At 34.3% G+C, this 17,897-nt stretch overlaps 1 protein-coding gene across 1 annotated transcript in view; it reads right to left on the reverse strand.

The window, feature by feature from the left end:
* Positions 1 to 17,897, reverse strand: part of GUCY1A2 (guanylate cyclase 1 soluble subunit alpha 2) — a 409,166-nt gene that overhangs the window by 179,997 nt on the left and 211,272 nt on the right. Inside the window, exon 5 of the mRNA XM_032642081.1 lies at positions 17,389 to 17,882. Coding sequence (XP_032497972.1) covers positions 17,389 to 17,882 — 494 coding nt within the window. The remainder of the gene's footprint in view (positions 1 to 17,388; positions 17,883 to 17,897) is intronic.

Genomic DNA, 17,897 nt, shown 5'->3' on the forward strand with positions numbered 1-17,897 from the left:
GTGAGAAAGGAAATAGTCACTCAAGTACAGGAAGTAAAGGGAGTCCCATACAGGATAAACCCTAGGAAAAACACACCAAGACACATATTAATCAAACTACCAAAAATCAAATTTAAAGAAAAAATATTAAATGCAGCAAGGGAAAATAAAATAGCATACAAGGGAAGCCCCATAAGGTTATCAATGGATTTTTCAGCAGAAACCCTGCAGGCCAGAAGGGAGTGGCAGGATATACTTAAAGTGATGAAAGAAAACCTACAACCAAGATTACTCTACCCAGCAAGGATCTCATTCAGTTTTGATGGAGAAATCAAAAAGCTTTTCAGACCAGCAAAAGCTAAGAGAATTCAGCACCACCAAACCAGCTTTACAACAAATGCTAAAGAAACTTCTCTAGGAGGGAAACACAAAAGAAGAAAAATACCCACAAAAACAAAGCCAAACAATTAAGAAAATAGTAATAGAAACATTCATATCAATAATAACCTTGAACATAAACGTATTAAATACCTTAAGCAAAAGACACAGAATGGCTGAATGGATACAAAAACAAGACCCATATATATGCTGTCTACAAGAGACCCACTTCAGACCTAGTGACACATACAACCTGAAAGTGAAGAGATGGAAAAAGTTATTCCATGCAAATGGAAATCAAAAGAAAGCTGGAGTAGCAATACTCATATTAGATCAAATAGACTTTAAAATAAAGACTGTTACAAGAGATAAGGGGAGACACTACATAATGATCAAAGGATCAATCCCAGAAGAAGATATAACAATTATAAATGTTTATGCACTCAACACAGAAGCACCTCAATACATAAGGCAAACGCTAACAACCATGAAAGGAGAAATTGACAGTAAAACAAAAATAGTAGGGGACATTAACACCCCACTTTCACCAATGGACAGATCATCCAAACAGAAAATAAATGAGGAAACACAAGCTTTATATGACACAATAGATCAGATAGATTTAATTGATATTTATAGAACATTCCACCCCAAAGTGGCAGAATATACTTTCTTCTCAAGTGTACATGGAACATTCTCCAGGATAGATCATAACTTGGGTCACAGATCAAGCCTCAGAAAAGTTAAGAGAATTGAAATAGTATCAAGCATCATTTCTGACCACAACACTATGATATTGGAAATCAATTACAGGGAAAGAAAACTGAAAACAACACAAATACATGGAGGCTAAACAGTGCACTATTAAATAACCAAGAGATCCCTGAAGAAATCAAACAAGAAATTAAAAAATACATAGACAAAGGACAACGAAAACATGATGACCCTAAACCTATGGGACACAGCAAAAGAGGTTCTAAGTGCGAAGTTTATAGCAATTCAATCTCACCTCAAGAAGCAAGAAAAACCTCAAATAAACAACCTAACTCTACACTTAAAACAACTAGAGAAAGAAGAACAAAGAAAACCCAAAGTCAGTAGAAGGAAAGAAATCATAAAGATCAGAGCAGAAATAACTGAAATAGAAATGAAGAAAATAATAGCAGAGATCAATAAAAATAAAAGCTCATTGTTTGAGAAGGTAAACAAAATTGATAAACCATTAGCCAGACTCATCAAGAAAAAAAGGGAGAGGATGAAATTCAATAAAATTAGAAATGAAAAAGGAAAAATCACAACTGACAGCACAGAAATACAAAGGATTTAAGAGACTACTACAAACAACTATATGACAATAAAATGGACAACCTGGAAGAAATGGACTTCTTGGAAAAGTAAAAATTTCCAAGACTGAACCAGGAAGAATTAGAAAACATAAACAGACCTATCACAAGTAATGAAATTGAAACTGTAATCAAAAATATTCCAACAAAAAAGAGTCCAGGATCAGATGGCTTCACAGGCAAATTCTATCAAACATTCAGAGCAGAGATAAGACTGATCCTTCTCAAACTCCTCCAAAAATTGCAGAGTGAGAAACACTCCCAAATTCATTCTATGAAGCCACAATCACCTTGATACCAAAACCAGAAAAAGAAATCAGAAGAAAAGAAAATTACAGACCAATATCACTGATGAACATAGTTGCAAAAATCCTGAACAAAATACTAGCAAACAGAATCCAACAACACAATAAAAGGATCATACACCATGAACAAGTGGAATTTATCCCAGGGTTGCAAGCATTCTTCAATATACACAAACCAATCAATGTGATACACCACATTAACAAACTAAGGAAAGAAAACCATATGATCATCTCAATAGATGCAGAAAAATTTTTTGACAAAATTCAACACCCATTTACGATAAAAATTCTCCAGAAAATGGGCATAGGGCATAGAGGGAGCCTAACTCATAATAAAGGCCATATACAACAAACCCAAAGCAAGCATCATACTCAATGGTGAAAAATTGAAAGGATTTCCACTAAGATCAGGAACAAGACAAGGATGTCCACTCCCGCCACTCGTATTCAACATAGTTTTGGAAGCCCTAGCCATGGCATTCAGAGAAGAAAAAGAAATAAAAGGAATCTAAATTGGAAAAGTAGAAGTAAAACTCTCACTGTTTGTAGATGACATGATACTATACATAGAGAATCCTAAAGATGCTACCAGAAAACTACTAGAGCTAATCAATGAATGTGGTAAGGTTGCAGGATACAAAATTAATGCACAGAAATCTCTGGCATTCCTATTCACCAACAATGAAAAATCAGAAAGGGAAATTAAGGAAACACTCCCATTTACCATAGAAACATAAAGAATAAAATACCTAAGAATAAACCTGCCAATGGAGGCAAAAGACTTGTACTCAGAAAACTATAAAACACTGATGAAAGAAATGAAAGATGACATAAACAGATGGAGAAATATACCATGTTCTTGGATTGGAAGAATCAATATTGTGAAAATGACTATACTTCCCAAAGCAATCTACAGAATCAATGCAATCCCTATCAGATGACCAATGGCATTTTTCACAGAACTAGAACAAAAAATTTCACAATTTGTATGGAAACACAAAAAACCTCAAATAACCAAAGCAATCTTGGTAAAGAAAACGGAGTTGGAAGGAATCAGGCTCCCCGACTTGAAACTATGTCACAAAGCTACAGTAATCAAGACAATATGGTACTGGCACAAAAACAGGAATATATATATCAGTGGTACAGGATAGAAAGTGCAGAGAAAAACCCACACACATATGGGCATCTAATTTATGACAAAGGACGCAAAAACATACAATGGAGAAAAGACAGCCTCTTCAATATGTGGTGCTGGGAAAACCGGACAGCTACATGTAAAAGAATGAAATTAGAACACTCTCTAACACCATACACAAAAATAAACTCCGAATGGATTAAAGAGTTAAATGTAAGACCAGACACTATAAAACTCTTAGAGGAAAACATAGGATAAACACTCTATGACATAAACCAAGAAAGATCTTTTTTGATCCACCCCCTAGAGTAATGGAAATAAAAAGAAAAATAAACAAATGGGACTTAATTAAACTTTAAAGCTTTTGCACAGCAAAGGAAACCACAAACAAGACAAAAAGACAACCCTCAGAATGGGAGAAAATATTTTCCAATGAAACAACAGACAAAGAATTAATCTCCAAAATATACAAACAGCTCATGGAGCACAATATCAAAAAAACAAACAATGCAGTAAAAAATGGACAGAAGACCTAAGTAGCCATTTCACCAAAGAAGACAGACAGATGGCCAAGAGGCACATGAAAAGATGCTCAACACCACTAATCATTAGAGAAATGTAAATCAAAACCACAGTGAGGTATCTCCTCACACAGGTCAGAATGACCATTATCAAAAAATGTAGAAACAATAAATGCTGGAAAGGGTGTGGGGAAAAAGGAACCCTCCTGCACTGTTGGTGGGAATGTAAACTGATACAACCACTATGGAAAACAGTATGGAGGATTCTTAAAAAACTAAAAATAGAACTACCATATGACCCAGCAGTCTCACTACTGGGCATATACACTTATAAAACCATAATTCAAAAAGAGACAGGTACCACAATGTTCATTGCAGCACTATTTACAATAGCCAGGACATGGAACCAACCTAAATGTCCATTGACAGGTGAATGGATAAAGAAGATATGGAACATATATACAATGGAATATTACTCAGCCATAAAAAGAAACGAAATTGAGTTATTTGTATTGAGGTGGATGGGCCTAGAGTCTGTCATACTGAGTGAAATAAGTCAGAAAGAGAAAAACAAATACCATATGCTAATTCCATATATATGTGGAATGTAAAAAAAAAATAAAAGGTACTGATGAACCTAGTTGCAGGGTAGGAATAAAGATATAAACATAGAGAATGGACTTGAGGACACAGGGTGGGAGGGGGAAGCTGGGGCGAAGTGAGAGTAGCATCAATATTTATACACTACCAAATGTAAAACAGATAGTGGGGAGCAGCAGTGCAGCACAGGGAGATCAGCTCGGTGCTTCACGCTCACCTAGAGGGGTGGGATAGGGAGGATGGGTGGGAGGCTCAAGAGGGAGGGGAATGGGGACATATGTATGCATATGGCTGGTTCACTTTGTTTCCCAACAGAAACTAACACAGTATTGTGACACAATTATACTCCAATAAATATCTATTAAAAAATATAAAATAAAAACCGTAGACAAGATTAAAAGACAAAATACAGACTTAAAACTACTTCTCAAAAAAGGACATAATTCAGGCTTCCCTGGTGGCGCAGTGGTTGAGAGTCCACCTGCAGTTGCAGGGGACACAGGTTCGTGCCCCGGTCCGGGAAGATCCCACATGCCACGGAGTGGCTGGGCCCGTGAGCCATGGCTGCTGAGCCTGCGTGTCCTGAGCCTGTGCTCCGCAACGGGAGAGGCCACAACAGTGATAGGCCCGCATACCACAAAAAAAAAAAAAAAAACATAATTCAAAAATGAAAAGGCAGGCCATAGATTGACGAAAATATTTGCAAAATATGTATCTAACAAAAAATGGTTAGTATAAGCATATGAGAAGATGCTCAACATCATTTATCATTGGGGAAATTCAAACCAAAACTACAATGAGATATAATTTCATACCCATTAGGATGGTTGTTATCAATGAAACAGAAAATAACAAATGTTGGCAAGAATGTGGAGAAACTGGAATGCTTGTGCATTGCTTACGGGAGTGTAAAATGGTGCAGCTGCTATGCAAAACATTATGGCAGTTCCTCTAAAATTTATAGAAGCACTTATGATTCAGCAGTTCCACTCTTAGATATATACTCAAAAGAATTGAAAGCAGGGACTTAAACAGGTATTTGTACACCCATGTTCATAGTGGCATTACTCACAATAACCAAAAGGTGGAAGCAACACAAGTGTCCATCAACCAATGAATGGGTAAACAAAATGTGGCATATACATATAATGGTATATTACTCAGTCTTAAAAATAAATTCTGATACATGCTACAACATAGATAAACTTTGAAAACATTATGGTAATTGAAATAAGCCAGACAGAAGGACAACAATTATACGATTCTACTAATATGACGTACCTAGAATAGGTAAATTCATAGAGAGAAAGTAGAATAGTGGTTACCGTGGGCTTGAGGGAGTACTGGGGAACTATTGTTTAATCAGTACAGAGCTTCTGTTTGGGATGATGAAAAAGTTCTAAAGATAATGGTAATGATTGTACAACAATGTGAATGCACTAAGTGCATTATAAATTGTAAAAATGATAAATTTTATGTTATGTGTATGTTACTACAACAAAAAAAAGCTTTATGGTAAATGAGAGAATCCAAATACAAAGGATCACATATTCTGTGATTCCATTTATATGAAATGTCCAGAATTGGCAAATACATAGATTTTTTCATCCAGAAAGTATATTAGTGTTTGCCTGGGTCAGGGGGACATAGGGGCATTGGGAGGCAACACCTAAGGGGTGCATTTCTTGGGGAGATGAAAATATTCTAAAATTGATTGTGCTGTTTTTTTGACATCTGTGGATACCCTAATAGCCCTTGAATTCTACACTTTAATAGGTGAATTGTGTGGTACATGAATTATATCTTTAAAAAGGTACTACAAAAATCAATCAATGTAATTCTTCATATTCAGAAAATAAAGGAGTAAACCCACGGGAAAAAAAAAAGCTTTTGCACAGCAAAGGAAACCACTGACAAAATGAAAAGACAGCCTATGGAATGGGAGAAAATATATGCAAATAATGATAAGGGGTTAATATCCAAAATATATAAACAGCTCATACAACTCAACAGCAGAAAATAAGACAAAACAAACAAAAAACGACTAAAAAATGGTCAGAAGACCCAAATAGACATTTTTCTAAAGAAGACATACAAATCATCAACAGGGACATGAAAAGATGCTCAACGTTGCTAATCATCAAAGAAAGGCAAATAAAAACCACAATGAGATATCACCTCACACCTGCCAGAATGGCTATCATCAAAAAGACCACAAATAACAAATGTTGGTGAGGCTTTGGAGAAAAGGGAAACCTGGTACACTGTTGGCAAGAATGTAAATTGCTGCAGCCACTGTGGAAAACAGTATGGTAGTTCCTCAAAAAACTAAAAGTAGAACTACCACATAATCCAGTAATTCCACTCCTAGGTATATAGCCAAAGAAAGCAAAAAAAAATTAATTTGAAAATATATATGCACCCCAATGTTCATGGCACCACTATTTACAATAACCAGTACATAGAAGCAACCTAAGTGTGCATCATCAGATGAATGGATATTGATAATGAATGGATATTGATTATATATATTATATATATGTGATATATATATATATATATATAATCTCACAATGGACTACTTACTATTCAGGGACAAAAAAGAATGAAACTTTGCCACTTGCAACAACATGGATAAACTTGGAGGGTATTATGCTTAGTGAAATAAGTCAGTCAGAGAAAGGCACATGCTGTATGAAATTACTTATAAGTGAAATCTAAAAAGTTCAACAAACTATTGAATATCACAAAAAAAGAAGCAGACTCACAGATATAGAGAACAAACTAGTGGTTGCCAGTGGGGAGAGGAAATGATGGAGGGACAAGATAAGGATAGGGGATTGAGAGGTACAAACTGCTATGTTTAAAATAAATAAGCTACAAGGATATATTGTACAGCACAGGGAATAGATTTTAGCATAACTATAAATGGAGCATAACCTTTAAAAATTATGTCACTGTTGCACACTTGAAACATAATATTGTAAATTAACTATACCTCAACTTAAAAAAAATAAAAAAAATTTATAACGAAAATAATATAAAATTATGCAGAAATGTCAAGGTTAAAAAACTTATACCAATCTTCATTTCAAAATTGAAACACTGGATATTATTAACCACTCTGTAAAATATTTAATAGAAGTCCTATAAATAAAAGAAAGAAAATTGAAAATCAATACAGACGAAAAACAACATCTCAAAGCACTTCGTTAAATTCAGCAAGAAATTCATCAATTTTGATTTCTGCTTGGCAATCCAAATTGCTTTAGCCTTCTAACTGTCTTCAGAATTTGTCACAACACTAAAAGAAAATGTTCTCTGAATACAGAAGGATGTCATATTAGAGTGTAAAAAAATAAACATTTTAGCTTTAGCTTCACAGTGTTGGTCATAGATCTTGCACAATCCAATATTACTTTAAGAAACACTGTTATCTTCATAAATTGCATATTGTAACAGGTTATTCAGATTAAAATGATCTATGAAGGCAGAATATGGACCCATCTTCAAGAATGAGGATCCATGAGGACCCGGTGAAGATGACATAAATAATGCATTTCAGGGAGCTCTCTTTTTTGCCTCCTCTTTTTACCTTTCTCCCTACTCTGCCTTCACAGTTTTCTCTGGCATAAGATGTAATTCTAATAACCTGGAAAAATGAACCTAAGGAAATAAGCATTTTATCTATTTCTAATAAGCACTGGCTATACAATATTTATATACATACAAATACATGGACATATCAGCATATACATATAAAACATACAACCACTCACCATATATGCTCAGATCAGCTATTTGAGAAAGGGTAATTAACATTTATATTTACTACAATGGACTAGACACTGTCACAAGCATTTTTACATTCATTTAATTTAAAAGCTTAAAAAAAAACTATGAACATAGATAATTTTTTCTTTATTTACAGGTGGTGCAACTGAAGCACAGAGATAAAATAAGTGGTTAAAGGTAGAAAGATGAGAACTCCAAATAATGTACTTAAGATAGCACTGGGATTCCACAATTTTAGCTAAATGGAATGAGAGTGATGTGGGGAATACATTCTCTTCTCTTTTTCTCTCTTATCTCCAGCCTAAGCACTTGATAAAAGAAAAACTACAAATGAGACAAAACCATTGTCAGTTAATTTTTAGGTCATTATGGTATTTTGAAACTGACAATATAATCCCCCCAGTAGAAAAGTTATCAGAACAAAACACTTATCTTTGACTTTCACCTTCCTCCTAAAGAATATAAATTAGTTTTCTACTCATTAAAATTGTGCTAAAAATATACTATTCCTGCTCTGCAAATAGGTTCATCTGTACCATTTTTCTAGAGTCCACATTTATGCATTAATATACAATATTTGTTTTTCTCTTGCATTAATGTATGATATTTGTAACTTCCATCCACGTTTCTACAAATGACCCAATTTTGTTCCTTTTAATGGCTAATATTCCATTGTATACATGTACCACATTTTCTTTATCCATTCCTCTGTTGATGGACATTTAGGCTGCTTCCATGCCCTAGCTATTGTAAATAATGCTGCAATGAACATTGGGGTGCGTGTGAATTTTTGAATTATGGTTTTCTCAGGGTATATGCCCAGTACTGGGATTTCTGGGTCATATGGTAGTTCTATTTTTAGTTTTTTAAGGAACCTATTTTCAAGGCAGGAATAGAGATGCAGACTTAGAGAATGGCCATGTGGACACAGGGTGGAGGGGAGTTGGGATAAATTGGGAGATTGGGATTGACATATATGCACTACTACATGTAAAATAGATAGCTAGTGGGAACCTGCTGTATAAAACAGGGAGCTCAGCTCGGTGCTCTGTGGGGACCTAGATGGGTGGAATGGGGATGTGGTGGGAGGGAGGTCCAAGAGGGAGGGCATATATGTATACATATAGCTGATTCACTTTGTTGTACAGCAGAAACTAACACAACAGTGTAAAGCAACTATACCCCTATATATATATATATTATTATATATATATATATTATATATATTACTAATATATATATATTACTAATATATATATATTATATATATTACTGTATATATATATATTACTAATTCCAAAACATTCTGTAGGCTTCTATGAGAGTCATGCCCTGTTGTCAAATGAGTGAGTCATATATGCTTATTGAATGAGTGAATAAATGAACTGATTATCTTACTTCAGAAGTTCCTCTCTTCTAGACTTACTAGAAGACAGTTACCTTACTTCCAATAATATAGCTGCAAAAGTAAATGGCATTGACATTGATGGAAGCCACTAAAAAGAACTAGTATAAATCTTTAGTAGTTTTCAATTTCAAAAGTGTGCACTGATCAATGAAGCAGGAAGTATGTAAATCTTAGGGGAAAATGAACCAGTCACTCTTTACTAAATGGAACTGGTATTTATTGCTGGAAAATGGAGTAAAATATATAAATATTTATAAAATTCTAAGAATAACCTAATACCTAAGTACTTTAAAGTGCTATTTTATCATAAGGGAAGATGAGGGGGAAAGGAAGCATTTCATTTTGTTTTTTTCTGCAAAATCCTCAATTCACACTGAAAGGATATTCTTGACATTCTACTTCATTTTCTGAAGCCTGGCTGAAGTCCAGTGAACAGTGGTTTTAGTAACTCCATACTGATCAAACGTTAAGACAAATCAAACTTCTTGAGGCATAATGTTCTGTAGCCTTGTAACTTTATATGAGAAACATCTGCTTTCAGCTCTTATCAGGGAGGTTAAAGATGGAGATTCAAGTCTGAAAGAGGTCCTTATCAAATTTACAAAATGCTAGCATATCAGTTGTGCAAAGCCCAAGTGGTCTTCACCAAGATGTCTGAATCCAAAGAGTTTGCCTGATTCTCAATTTCCCTGCGATATTAACAAGTTCACTCAAAACTGAACTCTGATCACCTTATACATAAACCTTTCCATCATGGATATTTAACATCTACTTATATAAATTAAGTGGATACATGATCTTAATGATTTTTCTAGCCCTTTATTGGTATTGTATTTATGGAGGTTTTGAGTTGTAAAGTCAACAATGCTCCCACTGGTCTTTGAGATTTTCAGAACTCAAGGTGTTCAGCAATTTTCAAATTTTATTCATGCCAAGAGTGCCCCCAAATACATTTTCAAGAGTGGATAGAATGAACCTGATAACTCTGGCTTCTCTGTAGGTTTAATTTCTGTTTTAGAATTTAAAAGCTCAGCAGACATCTCTATATTCCTTTGAGGTTGCCATATTTGGTTTCCCTTTGACTCTATAGTGGAGGTTGTATGCATCCTCTGACTCCAAGTCTTTCCTGCCCAGGGAAAAGATGCTAGTTCCCATCAAAGTTTGTCCTGATGCCCATCTTCATACTTGTTACCTGGTATCCAGTTCCCATAATCTTTGTGTCCAGTCCCAAGGTCTTGCATTCCCTAAGAGTGAGCCTGGATTTCTGTTCCTTCCTACTTTGCTGGACTCAGCTCTTCCACCTGGACTTACAATACTTGTATTCCCTTGCCAATATGAACTTTGTGTTGTTGGTTTTTAGATCTCAACATCAGATTCCATGATCTAACAAAATTCTGGTCCTGGCATGTCCTGGTTGCCCCATCCTGTCTTTCTACTCTTTCTTCCCAACCCAAGCCTGACACTGATACTCAGCGTTTAACTCTACAAACATTTGTAAACCAGGTTTGGAGTTTGTGATGGGAATGCCTCTCTACTCCCACCCCAAGAGAGGAAAGTATTTTATTACTAACAGGCTTTAGAGTTGCCTGGCCAAGGTGATTTTAAAAAATATCAACTTTTATTGTTTCATTCTTTTAAAATTATACTCCTTTTTGCCTGCACTTGGGATCACTGATCCCACTGTTTCCTTGGTACACTACTTCTCCGTAAGAGAAATTAAGGGAGAAGATGCTAGCTAGTTTCTGACAAAAAGGGAGTATGGCAAATGGGAGAGTCCCTAACTTTTAAAGATGCAGCTTCTCAGAACTCTGAACTATTTGCGACTCAAGAGATGGGAGTGGAATTGGGTTATGTTGTCATAGTGTTTTCCTTATCATTTGACAGTACAACTATAGTTACTGATCACGTAAAATAGTTTTGAAACAGTTTCCACTTTTGCTATTATTTGATCTTTGTCTAGATCTTTTTCCACAGCCTAAAACTTGTGGGAAAATTGGAGATTTTAGAATCAGATAAGTGTCGGTTCAAATTCTGATTCAATAGCAATATTATCTGGATTATTTAACTTCTCTGAAATTTAGATTATTTATCTGAAAATGGAGATAATGTAACAAGTCCATATTTATCTGAAAATGGAGATAATGTAATAAGGCCACATGTTAGTCATGGAGTATTAAATGAGATCATATTTTATTCTTTTCTAATAAGCACTGAGTACACTTTATTTATGTACATACAAAATAATCACATAATACATACACACTCCCATATGTCCAAATGTACCTATCTGAGAAAAAAATGACAACTAACATGTCCATTTACTACTATATACCAGGTGCTAATCTTAACTTTACAGTTTATAGAACGGGAGGGAAATTAAGAAAGTGTTAAAGGTGAAAAGGTGAGAGCTATAAGGAGTGTATTTAAGACAGCACTGGGAAACTGTAGCCTTGGCTGAATGCAATAAGAGGAGCACGGAGAAAGATTCATCGTCCTCTTTACTTCTCCTCTATTTCAAACTAAAGGGCTTGGCAAAGACAAAAATATAAAATGAGGCAAAACTCACATTATGTTGCTTCAACATCCAATACTATTATTACTACATTTAGTTATTATTTATTATTATCTATAAACAATTGACTTAAATAGTTAGAGTTACTTGTTCTTTATTTTGTTTATTCTCTACCTCCTATAAAACCTGAGGAGCAAAATATTATATATTATGTTGACTATTTGCTGAATATTTGCTTTTCTAATTATGAGATCAAAATTATAATCCACGCTTCCTTCAATTTACCTTTTTCTTATTTAGCAGTCATACACCTGTAACATCTTGCTAGTCAAGCATTTTTAAAGACTAATTTTCTCAATGCTTGCAATATGCAGAGTAAAATATACAGCATCTTCCTTAACCTCCTACTTTATAGGAAGCTTGATTATTTTAGCAGAACCTTCTTATTATGGCCTAACTTTGTTAAATTCTGGCATTATAATTAATCACTGCATCATATCCCTTATGATAAGAAAACATGAGATAATAAGATGATCAAGAGAGGGGCAACAAATAAGTTTAGAGACTGGAGTCTTGCATGTAGCAGACTTTGAATGCCCCCTGTGAGGCCCTCTCTCTAGTTCTCTAGTTCTTTTTTCTTAACATTCAGCTTTACTTGGTTTCCTCTCACTTTTCTAACATAAAACAAAAGTGAGTTATCCCTTATTTATCTCTGTGGTATAATTATTCAACCAAAAATTCTACACATACTTTAAATCCAACAAAATACTTATGAATTTTATAAAATCAGCAGATTTATAAACCTTAAAAAAATTCTGTCACCTTTGGGATTTTTTCAATAGCAATTAAAATTTTAGCAAATAGTTCTTGGTATAAAATAGCACTGTGTAAATATTCTAGAAAATAAGCTGGAAGGATTACAATAATTAGAAACCTTAAATTAGGCTGGTCAGATTGAGAATTTCTAAATTATATACTTCCTAATGTAGTTACCATAATGTATTGATACTTCATTTTATCCTAAACAAGGGTAATATTCTCTTTATTTGTCCTTCCCTCTCTCTGGCCATATCATTACTCTGGCTTCAGCACATATTGTGTTTCCTGGTCTGGATCCCCCATTTTCAACCTCCATAAGCCTGAGTAAACATCAAAGCCACCATATACACCTATCATACCAGATACATACACACACCAGTATTGGAGATACATTAAAAATACCTGGCTCTGTTGATGGTTTCCTTTGCTGTGCAAAATATTTTAAGTTTAATCAGGTCCCATTTGTTTATTTTTTGCTTTTGTTAACATTAGGAGATAGATCCCCAAAAATATTGCTGAAATTTCTGTCAAAGAATGTTCTGCCTATGTTTTCCTCTAGGAGTTTTATAGTATCCAGCCTTACATTTAGGTCCTTAATCCGTTTTGAGTTAATTTTTGTATATGGTGTTAGAGAATGTTCTAATTTCATTCTTTTACAAGTAGCTGTCCATTTTTCCCAGCACCACTTATTGAAGAGAATATATTTTCTCCATTGTATATCCTTGCTTCCTCTGTCACAGATTAATTGACTAAAACTGTGTGAATTTACTTCGGGGTCCTCTATTATGTTCCACTGATTTATGTGTCTGTTTTTGTGCCAGTACCATATGGTTTTGATGATTGTAGCTTTGTAGTATAGTCTGAAGTCAGCTATGGAGTTGTTTCTTCCAGCTCCATTTTTCTTTCTCAAGATTGTTTTGGCTATTTGTGGTCTTTTGTGTTTCCACATAAATTTTAAAATTATTTGTTCTAGCTCTGTAAAAAATGTCACTGGTGTTTCGATAGGGATTGCATTAAATCTATAGATTGCCTGATGTAGTACGGTCCTTTTAACAATATTGATTCTTCCAATCCAAGAACACAGTATATCTTTCCATCTGTTTGTGTCATCCTCAATTTCTTTCATCTGTGTCTTATAGTTTTCCGAGTACAGGACTTTTACCTCCTTAGGTAGGTTTATTCCTAGGTATTTTATTCTTTTTGATGCGATGGTAAATGGAACTGTTTCTTTAATTTCTCTTTCTGATATTTTGTTGTTAGTGTATAGAAATGCAACAGATTTCTGTATATTAACTTTGTATCCTGTAACTTTACCAAATTCATTGATGAGCTCTAGTAGTTTTCTGGTGACATCTTTAGGTTTTTTATTTATAGTATCATGACATCTTCAAACAGTGACAGTTTTACTTCTTCTTTTCCAATTTGGATTCCTTTTATTTTCTTTTCTTCTTATGATTGTCATGTCTAGGACTTCCCAAACTATGTTTAATAAAAGTGGTGAGAGTGAACATCTTTGTCTTGTTCCTGATCTTAGAGGAAATGCTTTCATCTTTTCACCATTGAGTATAATGTATGACGTTAGCTGTTGGGTTTTCATATATGGCCTTTTTCATGTTAAGGTATGTTCCCTCCATGCCAATCTACTGAACACAGAAGATACTTGCAAATGATATGACCAATAAGGGGTTAAAATCCAACACATATAAACAGCTTATAAAACTCAACCTCAAAAACGCAAACAACCTGATTAAAAATGGGCAGAAGAACTGAATAGACATTTTTCCAAAGAGGAAATGCAGATGACCAACAGGCACATGAAAAGATGCTCAATATTGCTAATCATAAGAGAAATGCAAATCAAACCCACAACAAGATATCACCTCACACAGGTCAGAATGGCTATCATCAAAAAGAAAACAAATAACAAATGTTAGCAAGGATGTGAAGAAAAGGGAACCCTCTTACACTGTTGGTGGGAAAGTAAATTGGTGCAGCCACTGTGCAGGTAAATTGGTGCAGCAGTAACCAGTTTTGAGGTTGCTCAAAAAACAAAATACAGAACTACAAAATGATCCAGCAATTCCACACCTGGGTATATATCAAAAAGAAACAAAAAGAGTAATTCAAAAAGATTCTTGCACCCCAAAGTTGCTAGCAACATTATTTACAATTGCCAAGGAATGGAAGCAACCTAAGCGTCCATCAACAGATGAATGGATAAAGATGTGGTATATGTAGACAACAGAATACTACTCAGCCATAAAAAGAATGAAATTTTGCCATTTGTAGCAACATGGATGGACTTTGAGAGCATTATGCTAAGTGAAATAAGTCAGACAGAGAAAGACAAATACTGTATAATATCACTTACATGTGGAATCTAAAAAATACAACAAACTAGTGAATAAAACAAAAAAGAAGCAGACATCATAGATATAGAGAACAAACTAGTTGTTACCAATGGAGAGAGTGAATGGAGGAGCGGCAAAATTGGGATGGGGTAAAAAAAGGGTTACTGTGGTACTGTATAAAATCATATGTATGAAACTTCTGAAAACTGTAAAGCGCTATAGGATTTAAAGAATCGTACATTCAATTAAAAAAACACACCTGGCTCTGGTATCATTTTACCTTATAATTTATTGCTAAAATTTCATAAGAAAGTTCAGTTTAAGAGAATCTGTGAACCTAACTGTTTTGTTTACTTTTCAATATATATATGAAATATGGAAAGCAGAGTCTTGAGTACCTGAGAATGAGTAGATCCATTATGTAATTTAAAACTTGCTGATAATTATTTATAACTATATGAACCTTATCAGTTTAATAAAATATAGGAAAATTTGAAGTCATTCAGTATATTCCCACAGATTTTCGTTTTCTGTGAGGTGTCCTAGCTTATCTCCAGGGAAGGAGGACTTGATGTCTGTAAAATGAACTGTATTTTTAAAACTTGAATTGTTTTTGTACCCTCAGAAGATATCACATTTCTTCTTTTCTCAAAGCCAAACTGATACTTATATTTAAATCAGGGATTTCCATGTTTTGCCAGAAAAGAATCTATTTTTCATGCTCATTTAGTTGCACAGACTTAGAGCCACAAAAACATAGGACTACTTTAGCTGAAGGAAACTAACACTGAAAATCAATGATTTAGAACGAAGTGATTGTGGTTGCAGAGCTTGGTGCAATAGTGCCCAAAGTCTGGAGAATTCTCTGGTGGTCCAGTGGTTAAGACTCCATGCTATCACTGTCATGCAGGTTCAATCCCTGGTCAGGGAACTATGATCCCACAAGCAGGGTGGCCAAAAAAAATAGTGCCCAAAGTCTGAAGGAAAAAGAGTGCTGGAAATTCAGGACAATCTGCTCTCTCTTCTGGAATTGACAGTGATAGACTCATCATGTCTCTGGTTTAGGACCAGACATTTGGCTGCCTATGCCATAAATTACATAAAAATAAACTATAATGAAGTTAAATATAATTTATAAAAACTCTTATTTTGTATAACAAAGCAAATCCCTCATACATATGTCACACTGAGGGTTTACCACTCAGAAGAGGCTTTCTAAAATATTTAACACTGGTTGTATATCATACATAATGGAACTAGTGAACATCTTTCCATAAAGGAGATACACCTAAATGAAAATATCCTCTGGATCATAATATGAAACTAAAATGTGAAACAGATTCTTTCTGAATCTGTTTATGTGTAGATCATACTATGAAAGAAGTAGAAGTCTAGATGATTAGTAAAGAAGAAAAAAAAATCTAAAAGTCACTAGTTTGTTTGAACTAAAAGTAATTGCTGTCCTCCATATTAAAAACAAAAAGCCATGCACCCTGACATTTTGCAATCTATGTGAAATTTTATGTAAAGTTACAGTTATTCAATACATAGACATGAAGCTGAATCACTCAAAATATTGCTATAATTTTAATAAGAAATTAATAAGGAGTTTGCCAAATTAGACTAACATAAGATGACTTGTATACATTTTCAAAACTCTTCCATTAAGTAGCTTGGAAAATTAAGGTGCTTACAACTAAAAACCATTGGTTATTTGGACAATAGCTAGAATATTTACATGTATTCTTTCAGAATTAGAGGGACCTCAATTAATTGACAGTGAAGAGCAAAATACCGATTAACTATGATTTAACTCACAATGCAATGCATGTTTTAACATAAATTGCTGTTTCCTTTTAACTGCCAATATAAAACTTTTACTTTATGTCATAATCCTACTCTTTAGGAAAAACTAATTATATGGTTAAAAGTTGCCTAGATTTCAGCAAGTTTATTTATTTTTGATAACAATGAATTTAGAGTACTAGGTCTATAGAATTTTTCCTTACTGAGCAATATCATGATTCACAGTTAGTTATGTCAATAGTATAAATCAACTCATAATCAAAGTTTACTCACAGAGCAGAAATACTTGTATTCTGTATAAATATTGATATTTCTAAATTAAAATTATCCACAATTTACTATCAAGTTTTAGAAGAGAAATAGATTGTATGCTTGTAATTTAATGAAGATGACAATTTACTACTAAAAAGTATTTATATATAAGTAACTAAACCCCATTACCTTATAAATATCCAAAAATCCACATTGGTGGTCAAATCTTGTGTACAATTCATTCAGCATGCTGATTACTTGCATGGGGGTACACTGGGCACATATGGCTGTGAAGCCAACAATGTCTGAAAAGAGCATGGTGACATCATCAAACTTTCTGGCTTGCACTTGCTGCCCTTGCCACAATTGCTGGGCTACATCACCAGGGAAAATAGAATATAGAAGATCCACTGTTTTTTTTTTCTCTTCTTCTAGGGCCTGGTGAGTTCTTTCTAAAGTTGCTTTTAATTTATCCATCCTCTTCTTCAAGCCATCTTGGGCCTTTGCCTGCTCACCAACCAAAATTACATCACGGGTAGCATCATGGATAGGGATGTCCGAGAGATGCAGCCCTCGTCCCATGAGTTCATCCAACTTGTCCACACATGGAGAACCCAAGAATAAAATAGAATTTGATTCTGAGACATGGATCATTTGTCCTTTAACTTCCATCACCTGCAAAATTAACAC

The sequence above is a fragment of the Phocoena sinus genome, chromosome 8, assembly GCF_008692025.1.
Source record: "Phocoena sinus isolate mPhoSin1 chromosome 8, mPhoSin1.pri, whole genome shotgun sequence".
NCBI classification, from domain to species: domain Eukaryota; kingdom Metazoa; phylum Chordata; class Mammalia; order Artiodactyla; family Phocoenidae; genus Phocoena; species Phocoena sinus.